Genomic DNA, 23376 nt, shown 5'->3' on the forward strand with positions numbered 1-23376 from the left:
GGTATCTTTGGGGCGCGCGAGCGCGCCCTTGAAATTTGGAAATGGTTTGGAAGTGGAAAGTCCTATGGTGACCGAACCATGACCAAACCCACGGAGAGGTGGATAGGCAGAAAAGTGGAGTATATCGTACGGAGTGCTAGTATTTATATTCAGGTCTGCAATGACGCTAATAGTGGTAGCCCTGGGTCTGTGTCATCGAAGAGAAAGCCAGATATTACGTTCAGCACAGCACACAGCCCGACAACAGAGAACAGGGTAAAACGACCGTCGGCGAAACCAGGAGAAAGATCCAGACTGGGCTGATTTGTAAATAAAAAGTTATTCTGTCCTATAGTTAGTTGCAGCTTGTAACTAACTAACTTGAGGCGTCCATCGAGGCGGATCACATAATCGTACGGTCACATGATTCAGAGGGCTGGCATTGCATGGCTCTGCGCTAGTCCAAATCGAGGCGACCAGGCGATGCCGAGCCGGAGACCCCTGTCGGTTTCCGCCGTTCTCATTGGCTGTGAAAGAGGGAAATCACGTGGGATTCCATCAGTCAGCCTGACCGATCTCAACCTCACAAACAAAACTCATCTTCTCGCGCGCTTTCCTGATTGCCGGGATAACGCCAGAGTTGGGAGCCTGACAGCTCCAGTTTGCGACGGGCTCAATCGCGGCGTTATTGTTGTTACCACCAACTAGACACTCTTGAAGGGGCAACCAACTTGAACGCTGATGTCATAGCCACTTTAGCAGAGTAAGGAGATCTGACCGTTCTCTCCTCCTACCGAGAATCCTCAAAGTTCTTTCCCGGACCAGCAGCCGAATTTGCCCTCAAAATCGCTACCGTACGGTAGCAGCAATCCCGTGCATGGTTCATGTTAATTATCGGCTACTCGAGGTTAACAAAACCTATAGGGAACAGGTACTTATCCTCGTTGCTAGAAGCTGATCACTGGTTCCTACGGCTTGAATGCGAGTTATGACGATCTAAAAACAGGACAGGAGCGTGCTGTTTAGATGTATGGACAACAGGTGGTCCAGTCCAATGAGTACAAATGCTCAATCGCCAAGTTTTACTATCTGATATATGCCTGAGAAACTTATCTATTGTCAAATAGTTATTCCCTTACCCTGGCATCTCCATCCCCATAAGTTTTAAATCCTTTGCGAAATGGAATTGGCCCAGTGAACTTCCAGACTGACCCAAATGGAAAAAAGTTTCAAACTCATAGCGAAGCACCGACCGAGCATTTCTAGAGGTCAGCCTGTTCTGTTAAATACGTAATAACTGCACCACAAAGGCGCAACATCGATGCGTAAACAACAAATAAAAGGAGCAACAAACAGACAACGCAAGCAGAAAGTAGAACAAAAAAATGGTGTCACAAACTCCAATCCGGTCTTTCTAATTCGAAATTCCTCAAGACCGCACCATCCTCCATTGTCTGCTCCCCAGCAACGTGAAACCCACATTTCAACAATACCTTAAAGCTCCCCAGATTTTCCTCATTGCATATCGCATATAATTTGTCTCGTTTCCCCCATTTCCCTCTCCTCGGCAAGCTCCACCATGCTTTTATCATGGAACTGGTCGCCTCTGTCGCGTATCCTTTACCCCACTCATCTGGGTGAATGAGATACCCCAGAGTCGGCACAGGGACCAGCTCATTTATACCCACAGTGCCAATAATACGTCCAGTAGGATCGTCAGCAAGCAGAATGACGAATTGGTAGCGGAGTCCTACAGCACCAGGTGGGGCGGTGAATGTCTTTCGGGCCATCCATTGTCTGGTGGCGGAGACATCTGCATCAGGTATAAAGGGCCAACTGCCCGGGACGTCAGCCAGGCTCTAAGCAAGCGCCATATAACTGTTTACGAGACCAAGGGAAAGGGGAAACATTCAAGAAAGTAAAGAGAACTGAATTAAATAGAACAAAAATGACACCAAGGCAAGTCACGTCTCACAGTGTCCTCACAGTATCCTCTCTCGAGCGTATGGCAAACAGGCCCTCTGCATCTGAGTCACGGAGCGCACGGAGTAGCAAACGCGGGGAAGAAATGATTAATGAGGTAGATTCCGGCGGAGCAGGGAGGACGATGTCGAACCGGGGAAACTCTTCACTGGAGCATTCGGCCATAACACCCCGTGCTCCATGATTATTGCAACTATCATCCGGCATTATCTTCCAATTATCTAGCTAAATTTTCGAACTTCGATAACAATATACTCCCATAAGTGAAGTCGTACTGGATTCAATCGAACTCCAAAGGCAGGGTCTCTCCGTACCCAAATCCCACTCTTGTTCAGCCGGCCCGGAGGTAAAAAGCGTGCGACAAGGGACACCGCGCCCTTCGGAAAAATATACTTGCATATCATCCTTGCCTGCGAGATTTGATCATATTTTATTGCTTACGAGGACCATACGATTGGCAACTGGCTCTGACTTGTTCGAGAAAAACTGCCATGGAGATTCAACAGCCAACTAACCCCAGGCTAGAAACATTGAACCTCTTTCGAGAACATTCGGCCTGTGCAGTCGAATAAGCAACGCAGGGAAACAAAAACTGGCCGATTGGAATGGAGCCAAGTGACATCAAGCAAGAAACATACTTATCTACCTATTTTGATAACTCGCCGTCTCCATTTCAAATGCATGTTGCACTGACGTATTAGAAGAGGTTATAAATAATGCTTCCTTAGAATAAACAAACGATATCCAATCCTCAAAGCACCAACCAAGGAAGTTTCCGTGTCATTTGTGCAAGAATCGCAGTATTGCCGGAGGACGAACCTAAATGCGATTAGCATATTGCTGGCAGCTCCGGCTGAGGGCTGAACAGGGCTCTTCTTGTCTCTAACCGCCTCCCTCGCCGGGGTGATGTTTCAGTCCTTGGCTACGCTCTCGGGACGCTGTCCTCTTCAGTCAACATCAACCGACCGCACGAAACGTGTCTTGAAGATCTAGTTCTTCTGGTTCCACCAGCGTACGGAGTACCGCGAACCAGAACATAATTGACTAGCCCAGTTGATGAGCAACATGATGCATATAATTGGAGTTGTGCTATCCTAGCATTCAACGCACTCCCACCGGCGCCACTACCACCGCCATCCTTAACTTGGCTAGTATATCCGCAACAAACTCCTGTGCTTGTCACAAACGTTCTAGTGGGTCCTCAATATCTCGCTTCAAACCTTCAAAGGATAGGAGGCCGGACCCGTCTTCTTGCTCCCTGAACACGCTAGCATAACCACACCGGGTCCACGCTCGGCCATTCCTAATTGATATCCATCCCCGAATTTCAGCAGGCGCAAATCATAAAAAATGGAGAAATATGAAACATGCACAACAAAACGTCGAAGGAATCCAATGGTAAACTGTTTTGGATCCAGAAAGCTCCGTTGCGGGTCGGTTACAGCCAGCTGGCTTGTTTGTCCATGTATCCTCGACGGCCTAAGCATAACTGTGGACGCTTAGCAGCTAGACACTCCAGCCCTTGTACTCTTACATATTTCGGTGCTTCGGACCTCACGCGGGGCTTACGGGAAGATGATAAGGATGATGGAGCGGAGCTGTAGCAAAGCACTGTGCTGCGTTGATCTACGCATGAGTACTGATAGCCAGTCAAAAAAGAACAATGTGTCAGGGAGAAGCTGCTCCCAGCCTGATATGAGCACTCTACCGTGTCGATTCCAGCTAGAAAAATGAATAACGGAGGGCCGGGCTAGTTTCTGCTCGGTCGGACGATCTACTAAGTCATCGTAATAATAAACCCCTGGAGGAGACGAGGCAAGCTTTACGATAAGGCAATCTGTCCCGCTCGTCTTTCTTTTCCCTCCTTTTTATCCCTATTGAATACGTGCGGCAAACCCGAGTTGTTCTGGGGAGGAGAGAAGGGGAAAACGGAAGACAGAGCTTCAGCACCCTGTTATAACTCTGGCTGCTCTCCCTCTCTTTTACCAATCCTTCACCTATGTACTCTGTTTTAAGTCTCTTTTTAAATCTTGTTGTTCGCTTATTTTTGCCATTGGCCTTGGTCCACGCTCCCTTACTCCCTGAGGTTGTGAGGTGAGAAGCGGCGACTCAACCACATCAGATTGCCTCCAGCCCGGCGATCATGGCCACCCAGAACTCAGTAATGGCTGACGCGCACATTGAGAAAACGGAAAAGGAACCAGAAACATCAACTGAGATATCAAAAAAATCACCGGCGTTCTATCTTTCTGTTTTCTGGCTTTGCCTCGTGTCAGTGATCACATCCTTGGATTCCGTGATCATCACAGCGATCATACCGTCAGTTGCTAAAGACCTTCCGGGCACCACAATACAGCTTTTCTGGTGCGGAACGGGCTTCTTGCTGGCACAGACGGTTAGTGATGTTCAATCCATATAAATATTTTGATTTTAAACATTCCTTGATACCTATCCATCGCCTTTAGAAGCTTCATATTGAAGAGGAAGCCTTGTAGCATTATGAAATTACGCTAACATATTCACGTCAGGTTACCATCCCGATCTATGGCAGTTTCAGCGATATCTTCGGGCGGAAATGGGCTCTAAACCTCGCCCTTGTCATCTTTACATTTGGAAGTATCCTTTGCGCCACAGCCAAGCACATGCAATGGCTGCTTGCTGCGCGAGCAGTTAAGGGCCTCGGTGCTGGTGGTAACCTTAGCCTGGTCTCCGTGATCATTAGCGATATGACCACGCTGCAAGAACGAGGCTCGTACATGTCCTTGATATCTCTAGCCTGGGCCGTTGGCACAATAGCCGGAGTAAGCTAAGATTCCGGTTGAGCTCTTACTTGATACAATTGTGGCAACATGCAACAGACGTCTTGGGTCTCTGGCTAAAAATTCCGATTGTGGAAAAATTGGATATAGGTCCCCATTGGCGGCGCTATCGGAGAACGCGCAACGTGGCGATGGGCATTCTGGATAAACGTACCCATCTGCGTCATTTCCATCGTCGGTCTCACCATCTCACTCAGGTTAAAGACGGCAGAAACCACATTGAGGGCAAAGATTTCCCGCATCGATTTCCCTGGCATCTTCGTCTTCATCGGCTCGACGACTTCATTTCTCCTTGGCTTGACGACCGGCGGCACTCTCTATCCCTGGGGCTCTGCCAAAGTACTTGTCCCCCTGATCGTGGGCGTGGCCGGATGGGCTTTATTCATCCATATCGAGTTCAAATATCCCCGCGAGCCTATGATTCCGCTTCGGGTGTTCCATGACCGCACAGCAGCAACGGGAGGCTATTCTAGCGTATTCTTCCATGGGCTTATAGTGTGGTCGTTTTCATACTATGTTATTATCTTTGTAAGTTCATGATAATATGCTCTCTCTTTAAAGTATGGGTCTTGCTAGAGATCGTAGAGGATATGAAAACTTACGCTTCGCAGTTCCTGGGAGTTACCCAACACGGACTCCTCCACTCAGCCGTGGAAACACTACCGGGATCGTAAGTTGTTTACTGTGACTTGATAACCCTGCCCTGGCGAAGGGGAACAACCCCTCTCCCTCCAATTTGGGGGGGAAAATATAGAGAGAAAAAAAAGGACGAGAAGAAAGCAACAACTAACCCGCGAGGATCACATTGCAGCGCCTTCATCGCCCCCTTCTCCATAGCCGCGGGGATAATCATGACAAAAACCCTCCGAGTCCAGAAGGTAATCTGGACCGGCTGGGCCATCATGACGGTCGGCACAGGCCTCAACGCCCTACTCAAACCCCACTCAAACGGCGGCATCCTCTACGGCGTACGTATAATAATGCCGATTGGTGCCGGCCTCCTATTCCCCACGACGACCGTCGCCGTACAATGTGTGCAGAAGGGCGAGGACGTCGGCATCGCCACTTCCGTACAGGTCTTTGCGCGTAGCCTCGGCCAGGCTTTCGGTGTCGCCCTGGGCGCTGTAATTTTCCAGAACGAGTTTGACAGGTACGCAAGTCAGGCCGCGGCGACGGGTGGGCTTATTGGGAATGGTAATGCGAACATGGTCATACATGGTTCCCAGGCGGACGCCGCGTTTGACCTCATCAAGACGTTCCCAGAAAATGTGCAGGAGGTATATCGGTACGTGTACGCGGATTCGTTGAGGACGGTTTGGTATGTGCTTACGGGGGTTTCTGGGTTTGCGTTCCTGGTCAGTTTGGCGATGAGGGATGAGAGTCTGGATAAAGATGCGAAGGGGAGGCATCAGTTCGACCATAAGAGGAACGGGGCGGCTCTTCAGGTCGAAGATGCTGAGTAGGTGAAGGAATGCACTGAGAATTCGAAGCGCTACTGCGCTTCGAGCTCTAGGTGACCCGACGAACGGAGGAGAGTTGCCGACAACGCGAAAGGGGGGGGGGGGGGAAAGTCTAGTGCCATTACATATATTATTTATTTATCTGGAACCATTGCTCTCCGGCTTCTGTTTTTTTTTTAAAAAAAAACACATTGTATAGCTATTGTAAAAAGTTGCCAGCATTGCTGAATCTCGAAAATTTTCTCAAAACTCTGAATTAATATATATATCAATTTCAACGTTGGGCATGAATGCTCGTTGGTCAAGCGCCATGGATTCTCTCCTCCGTTCATTATACTGTTGCGTCCATGCAACGTTGATGGAAGTTTTGTAGTTGGAATGAGAACGATATAATCCTATGACAGCAAGTTTCCCATCGATGTCATCATATATTGGAAATGATACAGCGCCATCTCGTTCCATAATACCATGGCAATTCTAATTCTGTTGGTAAACAAGTGACAAAAACGAAGAAGGGGTTATCGGTAGAGGAAGTAGATTTAAGTAAGGTCCCCCGGCTATATTTCGCAGAAATAACGTAATCAACTGAAAAAATGTGAAAACAGACACAGAAACGAAACAGAAAAAGCCCGCGTAGCAATACACAAGTTTGTGATGATATGTAATGGATGTACCTATTGCTTCAAACCAACCTATTTATCTATCCATCCATTATGCCACAGAAAAAGAAACGAAAACGGAGATGAGAAAAAGGTACTCCCTGCTTTCAAATCCAATCAATCTAAGCATCACCGACAAAAATCACTTATACCCACCCCCGCCGCCCCGGGTCTTAGCTCTTGCCTGCAAATTCGCAAAGAGCAGTTTAAATCCATTACACAACGCCATCATATCCGGATACGGGTTGCGTTGCAACTCATACCCCTGCGGGATGACCTTGACAGCCCAGCTATTCAGCTGCGCATTCTCGCCCGCCTTGAAGCAGAGGTGGAAATAGCCCGGGTGCTTGCGGTCGATGCAGAAGGCGTAAGCGGAGCGGCGTGGATTGGCTATTGTATAGGTTGTCAACCAGCCCTCTGGATTGGTGCGGATGGAATGTCAGCTTCTTGTTCTTGGCCATTTACTTATACATTCATTTATTTTGAAGAAAAATGCTCCATGAAAACTTGTGATTTAAGTAAAGGTTTTTTTAGAGTCTTACCTGCATCAGCCTTGCTGCCCTCTTGGAACTTCTCATGATTCATCATATCATCCACCTTCTTGGCCATGGTCTTGATATGATTGACGATAAACTCATCAAGATCACTATACGAGTACCTACCGCCAACCTTCAAAATCTTACCCACGGAAAACTCATTCTCCTTGTCTAGTTCAAGTATATCAAGGTGCTGGTAGACGCCATCAGAAACCTTCCAGGTAGCTGCGAGATGATCGATCCCGTTCGACGATGGTCTGATCACCACATCTCCACGGCTCTGGGGCGCCAGGAACTCCTCAGCCTGCGCAGCGTTGAAGGCGCGGAAAAGCGGATGTTTTATAACGCGCATTGTTCTGCCGCTGGTCTCTGTCTTTTCGCGCAGCGCCTCTCGATCCGCGTCTTCTTGTCGCTCATCCCATTCGTCGCGGAGGTGGTCGAACTGCCGTCGATAGGGCTTGCTGATCTGGCTTTCTCGAAGGGAAACGTTGGCCTGGAGGAGTTTACGGTTGAGGTAGAGGATTTTTCCCTGCACCGTTTGGTGGGGGGAGAAAAGGCTTCGAACGGGAATGTCATAGCGGTCAGTTATTTCGACTTCACCAGCGATAGCGTCAATTCCGCAGTCTAGCTTGCCGTCGATATGATCGTCTGAAACGCGTTTGATGGAGATAGGTACGACCATCCCCTCTGCCAGGGACTCAGTCGTTTCTCCAGTCAACATAGTGAAGATTGCATCTGTACTTAGGAAGGCGAACTGTTTCCGCAGTTCTTCATACGGTTGTTGTAATTCCGCACGGATAGTTTCGAGGGTGGCTCGCTTTCGCTGATTGAGGTTTTTCTCGAGCTGTTCAGCATATTCCTCGAGAATAAGATCATTGACTCTATCTTGCGCGTCTTCCTTGATGAGTTTGCGAATAATAGCGCCTTGGCCGTTTTCATCTGTTTCTGCCTTGATATCTTCCTCGTCCAGCTCCAAGGCGTCGGCGGCCATTTTCCGCCCGATATCATAGTCTTCGGGATGAACACGTGTATTATCAAGGTAGTCCGCATCGGGATCAGTGCTGTCATAATCGATATAGAGGAAACTTGCACAGTTATTCCAAACTTTGACACCCATAGCCGGATATTGAGCATTGACGCCTAAAAGCTCCATCCTATTGTTGACAATGCCTCCGTTCATATTGATAATCTTAAGAAGTTGAGCAGCTTTGCGGGGTCCAAGGCCGCAGACGTAAGTAAGCAGATTCGCTGTTGCGATATCGGTGACGGCTTCGTTTATGTCGACACCACAAAGGTTGACCATGTCCACGAGAGCCGTTTCGAGCTGCTTCAGGATTTTGTCCTCAGGAACAAGTTGTTGGCCCGGTTTGAACTGAATCGATACAATGTCTCTACCCAATGATGCATACTCCTTCATAGGATTCTGCAGATACTTGGCCAGCGCGACACAGTAGTGAGTCAGGGTAGCGAAACCAGGGTGTTCCATTTTAGCCCGCTCGCTCGTCTGGTAGAGTCGCGCAACTTCATCATTCACGATAACCACTTCCAGATGATCGCTGACTTCCTCATCGTATTCGTTGGTGTAAGTAGCGCTGCGCAGGTCTTTCGAAGAGACTAGATCCACCAATTGTTTGTAAAGCTTTCTAGTTTCGGGAGAGAATCCGGCTACACCGATAACATCAGGTTTGCGTCTGTCAACGAGTTCAACAAAGGCAGCAACATCTATTCCATCTGAAACCATACGGCCTGAGTCACCTAGAGAGAGGTCGACAAATTTCCCATTCTCCAGCACTCTACCATCTTCTTCAATCCACGCCCAGTAGATAGGATCTTTCCCAACGACGCCGTTTCCATTCGATAACGCAAGGACTCTAGGAATAGTGCCTAGGATCATCCCCTTCGGTTTGTAAGGGGCCTGGTCAAGTCGTAGCGAGAACGCTTCTCTGCACTCCTTGGCGACATGGTTCTCGCATTCCGTCCTAATATTTTCTTTAACACCTCGACTCATGATCCTATCGAGTTTCCCAAGGGCCATATCAACGACCTCCCTCCGCTCTCTGTTCCACGCATCAGCAAGCTCGCTGAAATTGTCCGACTCAATCTGCGAATAAAGGTTTTTCTTGAAATTTTCAAAATTCTGGAATCGGACTTTAACCTCCACTAAGCCCTCTTCCTCCGCCTTGAGCATCCTGAGAAAAAGTTCCGGGCGGCGCGCAATATCGCTTAGCTGTTGGTTTCGAAGGTACTTGAATTCGTAATACGGATGTTGTTCATCGATCTTCTTTAATCCTTTTTCCGTTCTGAAACACTCAATAACCCCATTCATGTAAAACGCCTGCCTCATTACCTTGCGCATCTTCGGACTCATCGTGAGTTCTTCCGCAAACATTGCTTTCGCAGCCTTCAAAGCATGGCCACCATTTGTGAAATTTTCGTCAACAAGATTATCTGCCATGACATCCGGTTGTTCGGTTGGGTCTTCTGTATATTGTCGCTTCCCTTCCTTCAGCGCATTTTGTGCGAAAGCATCCGCAGTGATACCAAATGCACGGACCAAACCATACGCCCGGCTATTTCTGACACGTTCAGAGAAAGTCCTCGTGGTAGCTTTTCGTCGTTGCTTAGAGGACCCATTTTCACCACTTCCATTGACCATTGCAATATCCTTCAGTTGACCAGGGTACTGGAAGTAAAGATAGTCCTGCACATCCTGCAGCTCCTCCATTGTCACAGCTAGCGGCAACATCAATTCGAAAATGTTATCCTTTACGTTGCTAATGGCTTGGAGGTTATCGTATGTCTTTTGCAAGGTGTTACGCTTATCGACAAGTGACCGGAACTTGAGATCATATTCAAAAATATCCCACAAATCTATCATATTCAACAACTTCTCGGCTTTGACGACGTACTCTGGGCCATCCGGATTGGAAGGATCAGGCGACACCGGCACTTTAGCTGCGTGGATAAGATAATCTTTGCGATGCTGGAATATGAACGGGACTTCCCAATCATCAGTGATCATGAACTCGAGGACTTTGGCAATTGATCGCTGAAATGGCTCGCGCAGATCCGGATCGATGCGCTTCTTCAGTAACATCAGGTTCGATATCCAGATCGCCTCTTCCTTGAACTCCTCGTCAGTCAATATGACATGCTTGTATGGTTTTCTCGCGATCTGACACCGTTCGGGTTCGTCAGTGAAACGAATTACATTATCCTCCTCGGTCAACATTTTCTCCGCAAGTTGGGACGGCTCGAAGACATCCTTGAGGTCAAGATGCTTTTCTTCATCTTCGTCCAGTTCTTCTTCTTGGTCTTCGGCCTCAAGCGCGAATTGATAATCATTCCCGTCACCAAAAGCCATCCGCATGTCTTCCAGCGCTGTTTCATCAAGGCCTGCGGCATCCGTCACACCGAATCCCGATAAGCCTTTTTTCATGGGGCGTGCAATTTCCTCGTCTTCTCTTAACTGTTCGTGATCTTCGTCTGAAAAGACATCGTCCTCAATGAAATTGTCCATATCATCCTCCATCCCCCGTCGTTCATGGCGCCCGATCCTGCCATAGTGATCAACATCTTCTTCCTCGTCGGAGTTAAACATGTCATCGATGCCGCGAGAGACATGGCGATCCCTATCGGATTTATGGCCGCGCTTCAGACGCTTGAACTTTGACTGCTGAGAAAGCAAGACAATATGTTAGTTCTAGTGTATTGTGTATTTGTATCAAGGTTGTGTATATCTGGGCCATACCTCAGAAGGTAGCGCGCGCTGTAACTCCGGGTTATTTTCTCCAATCAAGTAGATATCTTCCTCGTCAAGATCCTCGTCTTCACGCTCGCGTTCTACCTGACGACGCCTTTTCCGCTCGCGACGACGTTCTTCCCGTTCCTCGATTTCCTCATCTTCGTCGACGATGAATCCTTCGCGGACCTACAAGTAATAGGGCAGGCTCTTTAGTTCGCGAGTTTTGCAGACAAGGAAGGGTTTTGTGGGGTTAGAGCTCACAGCGCGTTCAGCCTCCTCGTCGTCGTCTTCCTCATCTTCTTCGCTTGAATCCTCGAATCGCCCGTTTGCATGCTCGTGTTCTGCTGGGGCACCGTCGGCTCCTTCCCCGTCATAGGATTGATCATCCTCCTCGTCGTCAAGCAGGGCTTCGTTGTCGAGGAGGTCTCGAGACGTCATGATTGCTGGTTGCCGTGCAATGCTGATTCTAGGGCCAAGCCAGTCGACAGCGCGAAAAAGGGCCTGAGATGCACAGGCACAACAAAGGGGAGGGATGGAGTGGTTGGAGTGGTGCTGGACAAAAACCGCAGCAGGAGAAGCTTCGACATTCTCCTGATCGGGAATGGCGACGGTTCAAGAAGAAGCTGCCGACTGTGGCGGGTGCTGCGTGTGGCTGGTTACGTTGTGGCGCATATCGCCGCTTGAGAGTGGCTTTAATCCGTATCGGGAATAGCGGGGATCGCTGGACAAAATGACTTGACAAAAATATCTATCAAATAAATACCTATATATGACTCTATGGGCAAGTACTCTTGTTCTGAAAGCGCTTCTCTGGACTGCTGGTAGCTCATCATAACTGAGCCTGCGATGTGGCTGACCTGTTGGTGTCTTGTGGCTAGCCGGCCAATAACTACTAGCATCCATCATTACCTCTGGAGTCCAGAGCAGATGTTCTGAGCACAACGATGTCTGTTAAGGAACATTCCATATTTATTTTCTCCAGAGCCCCAGGCATAGTGGAAATACGGGAATACTGGTACTATTGGCCAGGTTTTTATAACAATATTTGCCCAAAAGGAGCTCGAATGCCCTGGGTATTTATTGGCAATGGTGGCTCAAAATCAGCCAAACACAGATCGTTTAGCGCTATTTAACGCCTAAAAGAATCAGAAAGAAATCGTCAACAGAACTAGCCTATCCGATTGATGCATTCGACCCCACGACTGATATAGAGAGAGAAGAAGGACCAGCTCACGCCATTTGCAATCTTTGCAAGGATATTCGAAAGGCCAGCCACGAACATTCTCCCATGCCCAACACTCGCAATTATCAGTCCGTACGAGAGGGTAAATTAACGATATCCTCCCAATGGGATGTTCCACAGAGCAGAGAGGGGGGGAGGGGGGAGATTAATACCTCGCGCCGTGTTCCCAACCCACAGGCCAAGCCGATGCTGGGCCTTTCTGGGCGTGGATTGGCCACGCTATGGGGTCATTCAGTCCTACTTTCTGCTAGACTTCCGGATCGAAGGGGCACGGAGAGTTGCAAAATTTGGGGGCCATCGGCTGGTCCCCTGCAGCTGAACGGGATTATTGGCTGGTGAGTGCAATGTAGTTATATCCAAGGAAAAACAGTTCCAGGCAGAGAATGACGGCCACGGCTACAATCGCGAGCGGAGGATATTTCCTACAACTATGAATAGTGATTTGATCGTTATATTTAATTCCCAGAGTCCCCACCATAGCCAAAGCCTCCCCTCCATTAATATTAGATTTACGTACCTGTACATAAAGTTCAAGTTAAATATTTGACGAAAGCCCAAGAAAAATAGTCCGCAATAGCCACCCGTCTCGTTCCATCCTGTGGCAGCAGAAAGGGGCTTGAAGTTATTTGCAGCAATTCTAACTGACACAGAGGTCTTCTCCTTCTGTGCCCGTCTGGTATGTTGAAATAACATCCAGATTATATGCGCTGAGTGGGTTTGTTGCTGGCGGTGCCCAATCACCCAATTATTTATTTACCCATTCATCCCCGTCCAGCCCCGGCCCCTCCAAACCCAACATTGGCAACAACCAGACGAGCCAACTCACTCTCTTACAACAACATTCAGGCATAACTACATATATATACATATATATATTACTTACGCCACAACCAGAGGGCAGCAGCTCCGACTCTCACTCTTCCTCCATTCACTCGCTCACTCACAGCACCTCACCACCGCTCGTTTCCAGGCCTTGAATTTCCCTTTCCGTCATTTGCGCCCGACCTGCAGTAAGCAAGGTCGAGATCTGCCAGCTCATTTCGCTATCCAAGAAAACAATAAGATAAAAAGTAAAAACGAAAAAGCAAAAAGCAAAAAACAAAGTTAATTAAATAAGGCCTCCGAATAAAGCCCCTCCCCCCAAACAATGGGAGACTCCTTCAAGGCGCGGACACTGAAGCGAAAGAATGTGAAGGGGCTAGCTCTCAATTCTGCGGGGCCAAAGGCTGGCTCCAACACTTCAGATGGCGATGCTCAGATACCAGGTGGCTTCGGCAATCAAGACGGTAACCGGACAGACACACTAGAGATCGGACTGGAGTTTAAGCTCGATTTAAGGAGTGAGGACCTGGTGGTGCTGAAGGAGCTCGGGGCGGGCAATGGAGGGACGGTCAGCAAGGTGATGCATGCGTCGACAAAAGTCATTATGGCTCGGAAAGTGTGTTCTTTACTGTTTTCTCCCGTTTCTGCTTCGGTAGGAACCTGTTGGCATATATTTGTGAACGCAATTATCTAACCGTTTTGGCCCCGGTGCTGTCGTTGCATCTAGATCATCCGGGTAGACGTCAAAGAGAACGTGAGGAAACAGATTGTGAGAGAGTTACAGGTCGGCCATGATTGCAATTCGCCATACATTGTTACGGTCTACGGCGCTTTCCAAAATGAAGCCAGGGATATTGTGCTCTGTATGGAGTATATGGATTGCGGGTAAGTGTTCGTTGTGCTTTTGTTGATGTCAATTTCTTTTGATTACTATTCAATAGACTGGAAGCAGTATAGGGAACTAATTCATGTGTCTCCGGCAGTTCCCTTGACCGTATCTCCAAAGACTTTGGCCCCGTCCGTGTCGATGTCCTCGGGAAAATCGCAGAATCTATCCTCGCAGGCCTTGTATACCTATACGAAGTCCACCGCATCATGCACAGAGATATCAAGCCCTCCAACGTCCTAATAAATTCGAGAGGAAATATAAAGCTTTGCGATTTTGGCGTGGCTACCGAAACCGTCAACTCGATAGCGGACACTTTTGTCGGCACATCGACATACATGGCTCCCGAGCGTATTCAGGGCGGGGCATATACCGTACGCTCGGATGTGTGGAGTGTTGGTTTAACCGTAATGGAACTGGCTGTGGGCCGCTTTCCCTTTGATGCAACCGACTCGGCTGCGGGTGATCGCGCAAGTGCGGGGCCAATGGGAATTCTGGATCTGTTGCAGCAAATCGTGCATGAACCCGCACCAAAGTTGCCCAAGAGCGATGCATTCCCGCCAATCTTGGATGAGTTCGTTGCCAAGTGTTTGCTCAAGAAACCGGAGGAACGTCCAACGCCGCGGGAGCTCTATGTAAGCCCACATACAGAATCCACCCGATCAGTCTCATAAAGGAGGCCTTCTTTTTGTTCAAGATATATCTATATCTATGTCTATTTTTTTTTCATTCTCATTCTGAATAGAATCTCTAACATGACCGACTCCACAGGACAAAGATGCTTTCCTCCAAGCTGCCAAACGAACCCCAGTAAATCTCCGCGAATGGGCAATCAGCATGATGGAACAGCACAACAGGAAATCATACCTCGCACCACCAGCCCCGAAAGCAATCACGCGAGACGGCTCGAGGGATTCCATCTCCCACTCCCGAAACGCAGAAGCGTCCCCTCGAGCCCGCTACACACCCACGTCCGGAGAAATCCCCCTGAACATTGCCCGGGAACCTACCAGTAACAACAGCAGTGCCGGGCAGATGTACGGCGACCCAATGTCCGCCATTGAACCCTCGTCAACAATGGGCTTCGAGCATCTCTCGCTCGGCAGCGCAACCCACCACCATCCAGATTACAACCACAACCCCCTTCAGCATTTAACCTCAAACGGCAACGGACACAGCAACAACAACAGCAGCATTCCTCACTCGTCGCGGCAATACCCCAGCCATCCGCACATCGACACCTCTGTCCCGCAGTATGCATCCCCCATGTCGGCGTCTGCCACGACCGCGCGAGCCCCCATACAATCTGCGACTTTGCCGTCAAGGCCGGCACCGCCTCCTTCCGGCCCACTTCCTGCACCTCCTGGCTCCGCGGGACCAGGCGGTTGGCGGACGCAGAGCCATCGAGTATGAATAGCGAGTGCTGCGGCGGTCCAGTGGAGTGGAGCGGAGAAAGAGTGGGGATATCAGATCCTTGGGGGATATGCGATTCAAGCCGTCATCCCTCCCTCTCTCTTTTTTTTTTTTTTCGTTGTTTTGGGGCGTTTTGGTTGTGAAATTTATTATTCTTCTTTCCTTCATCTGTTTTTCTTTTCTTCTTCTTTTTTTTTCGTTTTCGTTTTCATATTTCATTTTACGGGTTTCCTTGTTTCGAAGACGGATCGACAATCAAATCACTCTTCCTGGTTCTTTTATCTAACTATTTAGTTATTTATTTTATTTATTTACTCATTTTATTTTTACCTTCTTTCTTTTTCCCTTCAAAAGAGGGGGACCTTTATTATTTATTTATTTTTTTTTTCCCCTACTAGTCAACTTGTATTTATCATCGTATTTCTGCAGAATATAAATAAATATATTTTTGAACTTTTGATTGAAAAAATACCTCTTATATCATCCAGAGGTTATCTATCTATCTATCTATATACCATCCCCCACCCCGTTGCAATGAAAGGGAGAACAAACATGCAGGTAAGGTTTCTTTTCTTTTCTTTTCTTTCCTTTTCTTTGAACCATTTGATCTAACTAGTTAAGAGGCTAGATAAGACTGTCCAGCTTGACTTGCAAAATTAGAAAAGTGAGAACAAAAACATATCTATCCGTAACTCACAAATCCATCGTTTTTCTATTGTATAGTACATAACTACATAACTACACACAGCACAGTCACGCCGCGGCGACAAACCCCCCCCCCCACACTTCATATCCTAACACCACAGGCATCCATGCATACCAGTACAGAAAGTAGGAGAAGGTAGAAGAAGAAGAAGAAGAAGAAGAAGAAGAAGAAGAAGAAGAAGAAGAAGAAACAAACAGCCCTCACCTCAACAAACCAACCCGCGATGCGATGCGATGCAAGCCAAGCCCGAATGGAAAACCCCCGCGCAAAAAGCAAAAACGATCTTGTACAGAATAGCGGATAGCGGATAGCGGATAGCGGATAGTGGATAGCGGAAGATGCATCTCGCTAAATACAATAGAATATAATACAATATAAGATAACAGAATATAATATAATATAACATGAGTAAGTATAACTAGTATAGGAGACGTGAGGGACATGTAAGGAATCACCCAACCCCATCCATCTATGCCGTTCTAAGGGGTATCTTGTTGTTGTTGTTGTTTTTCATGGCAACTTCAGTAAAAATGATTCGTGTCCTTCATCTCCGTGTATATGTGTGTGTGCGTCCTTTTCTTCCCTGGAAGCCGAAAAGGAAAGAGAAGATGGAATGGTAGGGGAATATATATATATATATATATATTTATATGATTTAGCTACTCCACGGTGAGAATTTCGATCGAGGAGGAAGGGGGAGGAGAGGGAAAAGGGAAAGGAGACAGGAATGCATTGTATGTATGTATGTACGTATGTATGAACTGTACTTTGGCGTTGTATGGATGCTATATCAACAAGGAAATGGCAGGGGAAGAAAAAAAGAGAGATAGAAAAGGGTATGTAAATGAAGAATTAGTTAAGGGTTAGAAACAAGGAAGATGGAAAGAAAGAAAGAAAGAGGAGGAGAAGAGGCGCCCCGAAAACGAGTTCAAAAAAAAAAAACGAAGAAGAGAAAAATGGGAAATGAGGAGTCAAATATCCAAATGGTGATGAATTTTGATAGGACGCTGTAATAACAAGGGGAGGGGCCGGGGTGGGGAGGAAATGAAGACGTAAAAGAAGATCCCCGAAAAACAAAGAAGAAAATGAAAGAGAAGAAAAAATCAACTCAAAACATTTCAACTCCTTTCCGCCTCCCGCCCTTCTTCCCACCTCCACCCCCACTACTACTACTACTACTACCACCACCATCCATCCCCTTCACCTTCCTCTTCACCACCGGTCTCACCATGACCGGCAAACACTCCAAAACCCCTCTGCTCCCCTCGAAATAATGCGTCACAAAACCCCATCTCAGCAGCCGCCGCAGGGCCGCCAGCCGCAGCCACTTCCACCAGCGGTCCAGCTTCATGGACGCATCCTGGTGGATCTTCACCGTCTTGCGCGTGCCATACTGGCGGGACGTCTCGTTGTCGATGGCCCTGCTGTACTGCGGGCCGCGGCGCGGGTTGGCGATCGTGGTCAGGATCGAGGAGAAGTTGGCGTGCAGCGAGCGCTTGGACTTCTTGTTGATGTGGCGGCCGGACACGTTGGCGAGCGCGTCGACCTGGCGGAGGATCCGCGGCGTGTTGTGGTAGGGGTTGTAGCGCTTGATTAGAGGGGGGCCGTTGTCCACGCCGCCGCTGCCGGCATCCTCGTCGTCGGATAAGAGCAGCGACGAGGCCCCTTCCCCGTCCGAGAACTCGTTGTTCCCCTCGTCCTCGCCGTCGTCGATTGACTCCCCTTCCTCCAGCGGGGTGTAGCTCTTCTCGTACAGCAGGGCGATATTCTCGCCCGCTGCAATCTGCACGGATGCTTCGCTGCTCTCCAGCTGCTCCACGAACGCCTCGATAGCGTCCTCACTCTCGTGTTCGAGGTCCTCGACTTCCGTCGCGAGGAACCCCCACTCCTCCAGCGCAGCCGTGACGACATCCGCATCGTCGCCCGCGTTGACGTAGTGGCCGTCCGACGAGACGATCTCGAGCAGGAAGTTCATCTGCTCGAGGATCTCGTCCTCACCGGCGCCGCCGAAGAAGGTGCAGGCGCCCAGGCAGTGGATGGCGGCGGCTTTGATGGGCATGCTGGGGGAGTCTGTGATGGTCCGTCGGAGGACGGAGACCATCTGGTCGTAGATGGATTCATCGAGGAATGTCAACACCGTGAGGCTCACTGCTTTCAGGGCGAGGACGGTCTCCTTCTCGCTGGACTCGGACTTGATGCTCTTCGCGAAAGAGGCGAGCAGTTCGTTGAAGTCGGGCAGGGCTTCCTCGACGTAGTGGGATGTCAGGATGCGGACGTAGGCGGTCAGGGCGTCCTCGCGGCTAAGGACGCTGCTGCGTTTGCGGTCGTTGAAGTCCCTGATCACGTCTTCTAGGTCTGCTTGCCAGGATTCGGAAGAAGCCGTCGTCTCCTCGTCGTTTGCGGAGGGGAAGTACTCATCGAGCGACGGGGTGCTGTACGATAGAAGAGAGAAGAGTCAGTTGTACGGGATATATATATATATATATATATATATATAGATATAGATATCTGTGTAAATGGGTAAAGTAAAACGTAATCAACATACCTGTAAGCGGTACCTTCACTCTCACCATCCTCATCATCCGACGGATGTCTGCTCGCATTCCGGGAGGAAGGACGGGAGTTGTGGGCGGAATTTGTGCGAGATGTAGCACGAGAGGCCTCGCGGCTCTGCGCCTTGCGAGAAACGGTCTTTTTGCTCTCGAGAGCCTGGCGACGGAGATCCCGCATGTTGGAGATATATATAGAGGGAGAGGGAGAGGGAGAGAGGGAGAGAGAGTGCGTATGCGTGTAAGTAGACTGACTGCTGTCGCCTGTCGAGAGGGATACTATATTGAATGCGCCGGTGCGCAACAGGCGAGGCAGAGACTCTCTCGGGTCAGATGGTATGCTAGGGAAAGGCGCCGCGAAAGTTAAAATAGCAATAACTAGCACGGGTGTATAGTGCACACGGGCAGGAAAAGGGGGGTCTTATATCGCTGTCTATTGTCTTTTTGTTTTGTTTTGGAGTGGAGAAGGAAAAAAAAAAGAAGAGAAGAGCGGGGTGATGGTGGAGAGTGGATGGCGGGGTGTGGAGAAGAAGAAGGAGAAAAGAGGAAGCAGAGAGGAACAAACTTGAAGATAGCCAACTATGGAACTCATAAATGACGTAAAAATTAAACTGCGGAATTTCCACACACAGTTGTGAAATACCAGTCCTCCGAACAGTACTAGCAACCGTGTGTCTGTATACCTTGTCTCTCGAATATATTTCTCTATCTCTCTATCTCTCTATCCCATCCCCGTCCCCGTCTCCATCTCCACCTCGCTGTCTCTGCCTCTGCGTTGTCAAACAAAAAAAAAAGCGGTGGACACCTTCCCGATCGGCGCAGTTAGGGCTCGCCCCCTTGCCGCATCCGGTTAGCTAGCCGAGGCCGGCACATGACGTCATTTCTAGTATTCGCAGTCAACCCGAGTTCGCAAGCAAAAGTCGACTTTGATCTTTGGTGGTGGTAGTAGGAGTAGGAGTGGGAGTAGTATTAGTATTAGTACTACTCGTTGCTATCGGCTGTGGCGAGCGTCGGCGGGATCTTGGAAGCAGTCGTCGATATGACATCAATCTTGTCGTCGTCAAGCCACGACTAGTGCTAGTAGTTCAAGGCATGGGACCCTTTCCCCCCCGTTCTTCACAAAATGGTGTCTTGGCTTGGTTGGTCGTGTTTAACGAGTCTATGGATAAGTAAATGCGATGTATGTATGTAGTTGAATGAAGGTATGTACTCCTTGGCCTCGAGGGAATATTCTTTGTACTTTTCCTCCATATTTGTTCTATTACTTATCAACCCAGAATTCATCTTCCCTGGAGTTAATATAGAGTGAGCGGCCCAACATGGTCCTCCTGAAATCTCCTTGAATTTCCAATCACCGGCAAAGAAAGATACTAGTAGCTGGGAGAAGGGAAAAAAGAGCATAGATCAGGGATTTGGCTAACTATGTCGGAGCCGAGGGGACGAAATTGAATGCTCAAGATACTCTAAGTTGACCATCGCACGAAGCAAAAAAAGAGGCCCTGGCACAAGTCTGGTCTAGACTCCGCCCCGGATTCTTCAAAATGATGTCTGCGTGCACTTCCAGCATTTGTTTTATGTTAAATTAGTTATTTGCTTTTCGCAGGCTGGCTCTGGATTAGACAGGGGGGAAGGTTGACTTGCGGCGAGACTGCAGTTCTATCAAGTTACCTTTGTATAGATAGATTAGTTGCTCCTGGTAGTTATGGTACAAACCTCCTGGCAAGTAGCAGTAGCACTACTACTACTACTACTACTAACAGTCCATACCAGTATTCATCTCCGAGTCCTACTCAAGAGCGCTGTATCAGTCAACCATTTCCTGTCCCATCCACCGTCCTTCTGCCCTCGGGGTGGTCTCGAACGAAGGCTTGTTTCCGAGACGGCGTCGAGCAACGGCTTTCCCAGGTTGCTTCAAGTTTCCATTGCTTCCCTGGCTTCCCTGGCTTCCCTGGCTTCCCTGTACCCTGGCTGGCATGGGTGTCTGCTGTCTGCTGTCTGCTGTCTACTGTCTGCAACGGCGAAAAAACATTCAATTACGTCAACCACAAGAAACTCTTGTGCTAAGTGATCTAGTGCAAGTAAATAACCAACTAAGAATCCTGCCCAAGCTAGAGCTCTGTTGTTCAGACTTCAGACTTCAGACTTCAGCGTCCAGCTGACATTTCTGTTTTCTTTTTTTATCGTGTTTATTTTCTACTCAGTATTTATTTATATTCCCTAGCCACGCAAACCTCCAAGCGCTGTTTGCTGTTTAAAGCGACGCCAGACCGAGACAAACCTTGGGAAGCACCAGCCGCAGGAAGCCAGTGGCTCCGCCGTCCGTTCTTCCCTCGCCACCCTCGATCCCTTTTACTTGTTGATATCTCCAGCAGAAAAACAATAAAGGGCTTCCCCGTCCAAGTCGCTATCCTGGCGCTAATTCCAGACTCCGCGAAACGTTTCCTTTGCTTCGCTCCCTCCCTTGGCCCCGCTCCTGCTGTTGCCGCCGCTTCGCCCTCATCCACCCGAGACCATCCGCCTCCACGACCTTCCAAGACGCCTTCACGCAGGCCTAGAAGAGGCCCACGGCCATTTTCGGTATCCCTCCCCCTGGGATATGGAGATATGTTGATGCCTCGAGAGGCCCTGCTAGTCGGCTCCGCGACGTCCGTGAGCTCGGGATCGCATGCTGGTTCTAGTACCCCGAGCTCGACATCACTCAGCCGTCGCCCGTCGAGCGTTGAATGCTGCGGCTATGCCCACGGCCGCAAAAGTGACGAGTCGTTATCCGCGCTGTCGCTGTTCGGGCATGAGAAAGTTGTCGCCTCGGCCAATGGGATTGCCGTTTCCATCTGCCTGGCTGAGCCGGTGCTGTTTCTTGAAGGGTTCGATCGCGATAATGCAGACACCACCAAGACATCGATTCTGCGGGGGACCCTTCGCTTGAAGCTATCCAAGCCGGCGAAGATCAAGAAGATCTGTTTGAACTTCAAGGGCATGGGACAGACGAATTGGCCTGAAGGTGGTTCCCTACTTGTTCCTTTGCTGTTCCTTTCGTTTCCTTTGTGTGTGTGTGTGTGTGTGTGTGTGTATAAAGCATTTCTATTTTGAATGTATTTCATATATAAGCTAATTTTCTTCTTGAGTTTTATTTTTACAGGAGTTCCACCCAAAAAGAACCAATTCCACGAGAACCATGCAATATTGAATCACACCTGGATGTTATTCAATGCGCAGCTCCCAGATGCCGAATATAGCCACGGAGCCGACCACATCAGACTCAAGGTCGCAGCGGTGTCGACGAAAGAGCTGGCAGCGTCGACAATCGAGCTCCTCGCACTTTCCGCTTCAAATTTGTCGCGGGCGAAACAGACCAGGGATGTCAAAAAACTGTCCCTTCAGTCAAATTGCTCACGGAGCTTTGCGAAAGGCGAATTCCCCCGTCATGGCGAACCCAGTGTATCAGCGAGAGGCTTCAAACTTTTCGAGCCGGCGATTATTGGTACAATTTCGAGCTCCCTATCTCCTCACGGTACCCCGAGAGCATAGACTCGCCTGCGGGCTGGGTTAAGTACATGTTAGAAGCAAGTGTTGAACGATCAGGGGCATTCCGTCCGAACCTCCTCGGCCACAGAGAGGTGCCGTTTATCCGGACACCCCCGGAAGGGTCCCTGGAGCACGTCGAGCCCATTGCCATTTCGCGAACGTGGGAAGATCAGCTACACTACGATATCGTCATTTCGGGCAAATCTTTCCCGCTGGGTGGGCAGGTCCCCATTGCCTTTAAGCTGACGCCCCTGGCGAAGGTCTCGCTGCATCGCATCAAGGTGATTGTGACCGAGAACACCCAGGTCGTGGCGAATAACAGGACATATCATAGAGTTGATGGGTCGAAGAAGGTGCTCTTGTTCGAGAAGCGCGCGGATTCGCAGAGTACTAGTGCATTTCCCGGTAGTGTTTGTAGGGTAACTGCTGGTGGCGGTGTTGCGTATGATGCTCGAAGAGAAGCGGCCGAGGGAATAGAATATGTGAACCCACGGAACACCAATCTGCTGGGGGATCTGGAGGAGAGCTTTGAAGTCGGCCCGACGGAGATGGAGTTCAATGTGCAGCTTCCTACCTGCACAGAACTGAAGAAAAGAGACCCTATTCGTTCGCTACATTTTGATACTACGCATGAGCAACTGCAGATACACCATTGGATCAAGGTGAATTTTCTTTTATCTTTTCTTTTCTTTTCTTATAGAAATATATCTATTTTTTCACACATATACCCATTACCACCGCATGTTAGCAGGCGGAGACAGCAACTAACAAACTGAACAAAAACCAGATCGTTCTCCGCCTCTCGAGAACAGACGAAAGAGACCCCAGCAAACGCCGCCATTTCGAAATCTCCATCGACTCCCCCTTCCACATCATGTCCTGCCTTGCCACGCAATCCAATATCTACCCGCCCGCGTACTCCTCGCCGATCCAACCCGCCGTCCAACGCCAAAATCTCTACTGCGGCTGCAAGATCGCCCAGCGAGACTCCACCACCCCGCCATCATCCTCTAGCGGCAGCAGCAATGGATCCGGCCTAAACAACTTTGCA

The 23376-nt window shown here is 49.0% G+C and overlaps 7 protein-coding genes across 7 annotated transcripts in view; 4 read left to right on the plus strand and 3 right to left on the minus strand.

Annotated features, from left to right (window-relative positions):
• Window positions 1-1370: 1370 nt before the first annotated feature.
• Window positions 1371-2169, minus strand: HCBG_03155 (uncharacterized protein; the record flags this gene model as incomplete). Its single annotated transcript, XM_045430204.1, has 2 exons — window positions 1371-1815; window positions 1955-2169. 2 exons carry the CDS (start codon window positions 2167-2169, stop codon window positions 1371-1373), a joined length of 660 nt encoding a protein of 219 aa, XP_045288347.1.
• Window positions 2170-4105: 1936 nt separating this feature from the next.
• On the plus strand, window positions 4106-6244 carry HCBG_03156 (uncharacterized protein; the record flags this gene model as incomplete). The annotated part of the gene is made up of 5 exons (XM_045430205.1): window positions 4106-4357; window positions 4491-4763; window positions 4872-5309; window positions 5393-5451; window positions 5593-6244. The coding sequence occupies 5 exons, from the start codon at window positions 4106-4108 to the stop codon at window positions 6242-6244; spliced, it is 1674 nt and encodes a 557-aa protein (XP_045288348.1).
• A 629-nt stretch (window positions 6245-6873) lies between these two features.
• HCBG_03157 (transcription elongation factor spt6) lies at window positions 6874-12175 on the minus strand (the record flags this gene model as incomplete). Its single annotated transcript, XM_045430206.1, has 5 exons — window positions 6874-7317; window positions 7443-11112; window positions 11188-11367; window positions 11842-11915; window positions 12091-12175. 5 exons carry the CDS (start codon window positions 12173-12175, stop codon window positions 7043-7045), a joined length of 4284 nt encoding a protein of 1427 aa, XP_045288349.1.
• Window positions 12176-12469: 294 nt separating this feature from the next.
• Window positions 12470-13001, plus strand: HCBG_03158 (uncharacterized protein; the record flags this gene model as incomplete). The annotated part of the gene is made up of 2 exons (XM_045430207.1): window positions 12470-12759; window positions 12992-13001. The coding sequence occupies 2 exons, from the start codon at window positions 12470-12472 to the stop codon at window positions 12999-13001; spliced, it is 300 nt and encodes a 99-aa protein (XP_045288350.1).
• A 570-nt stretch (window positions 13002-13571) lies between these two features.
• HCBG_03159 (MAP kinase) lies at window positions 13572-15545 on the plus strand (the record flags this gene model as incomplete). Its single annotated transcript, XM_045430208.1, has 4 exons — window positions 13572-13862; window positions 14031-14131; window positions 14230-14767; window positions 14904-15545. 4 exons carry the CDS (start codon window positions 13572-13574, stop codon window positions 15543-15545), a joined length of 1572 nt encoding a protein of 523 aa, XP_045288351.1.
• A 1814-nt stretch (window positions 15546-17359) lies between these two features.
• Window positions 17360-18981, minus strand: HCBG_03160 (IFRD domain-containing protein; the record flags this gene model as incomplete). The annotated part of the gene is made up of 2 exons (XM_045430209.1): window positions 17360-18683; window positions 18797-18981. The coding sequence occupies 2 exons, from the start codon at window positions 18979-18981 to the stop codon at window positions 17360-17362; spliced, it is 1509 nt and encodes a 502-aa protein (XP_045288352.1).
• A 2423-nt stretch (window positions 18982-21404) lies between these two features.
• HCBG_03161 (arrestin domain-containing protein) overlaps window positions 21405-23376 on the plus strand; it is a gene marked incomplete at both ends in the record, with an annotated part of 2704 nt that continues 732 nt past the window's right edge. The window contains 4 exons of the mRNA XM_045430210.1: window positions 21405-21801; window positions 21940-22311; window positions 22362-22987; window positions 23113-23240. Of these exons, the coding sequence (XP_045288353.1) occupies window positions 21405-21801; window positions 21940-22311; window positions 22362-22987; window positions 23113-23240 (1523 nt within the window). The remainder of the gene's footprint in view (window positions 21802-21939; window positions 22312-22361; window positions 22988-23112; window positions 23241-23376) is intronic.

The sequence above is a fragment of the Histoplasma capsulatum genome (assembly GCF_000150115.1).
Source record: "Histoplasma capsulatum G186AR genomic scaffold supercont2.4, whole genome shotgun sequence".
NCBI lineage: Eukaryota > Fungi > Ascomycota > Eurotiomycetes > Onygenales > Ajellomycetaceae > Histoplasma > Histoplasma capsulatum.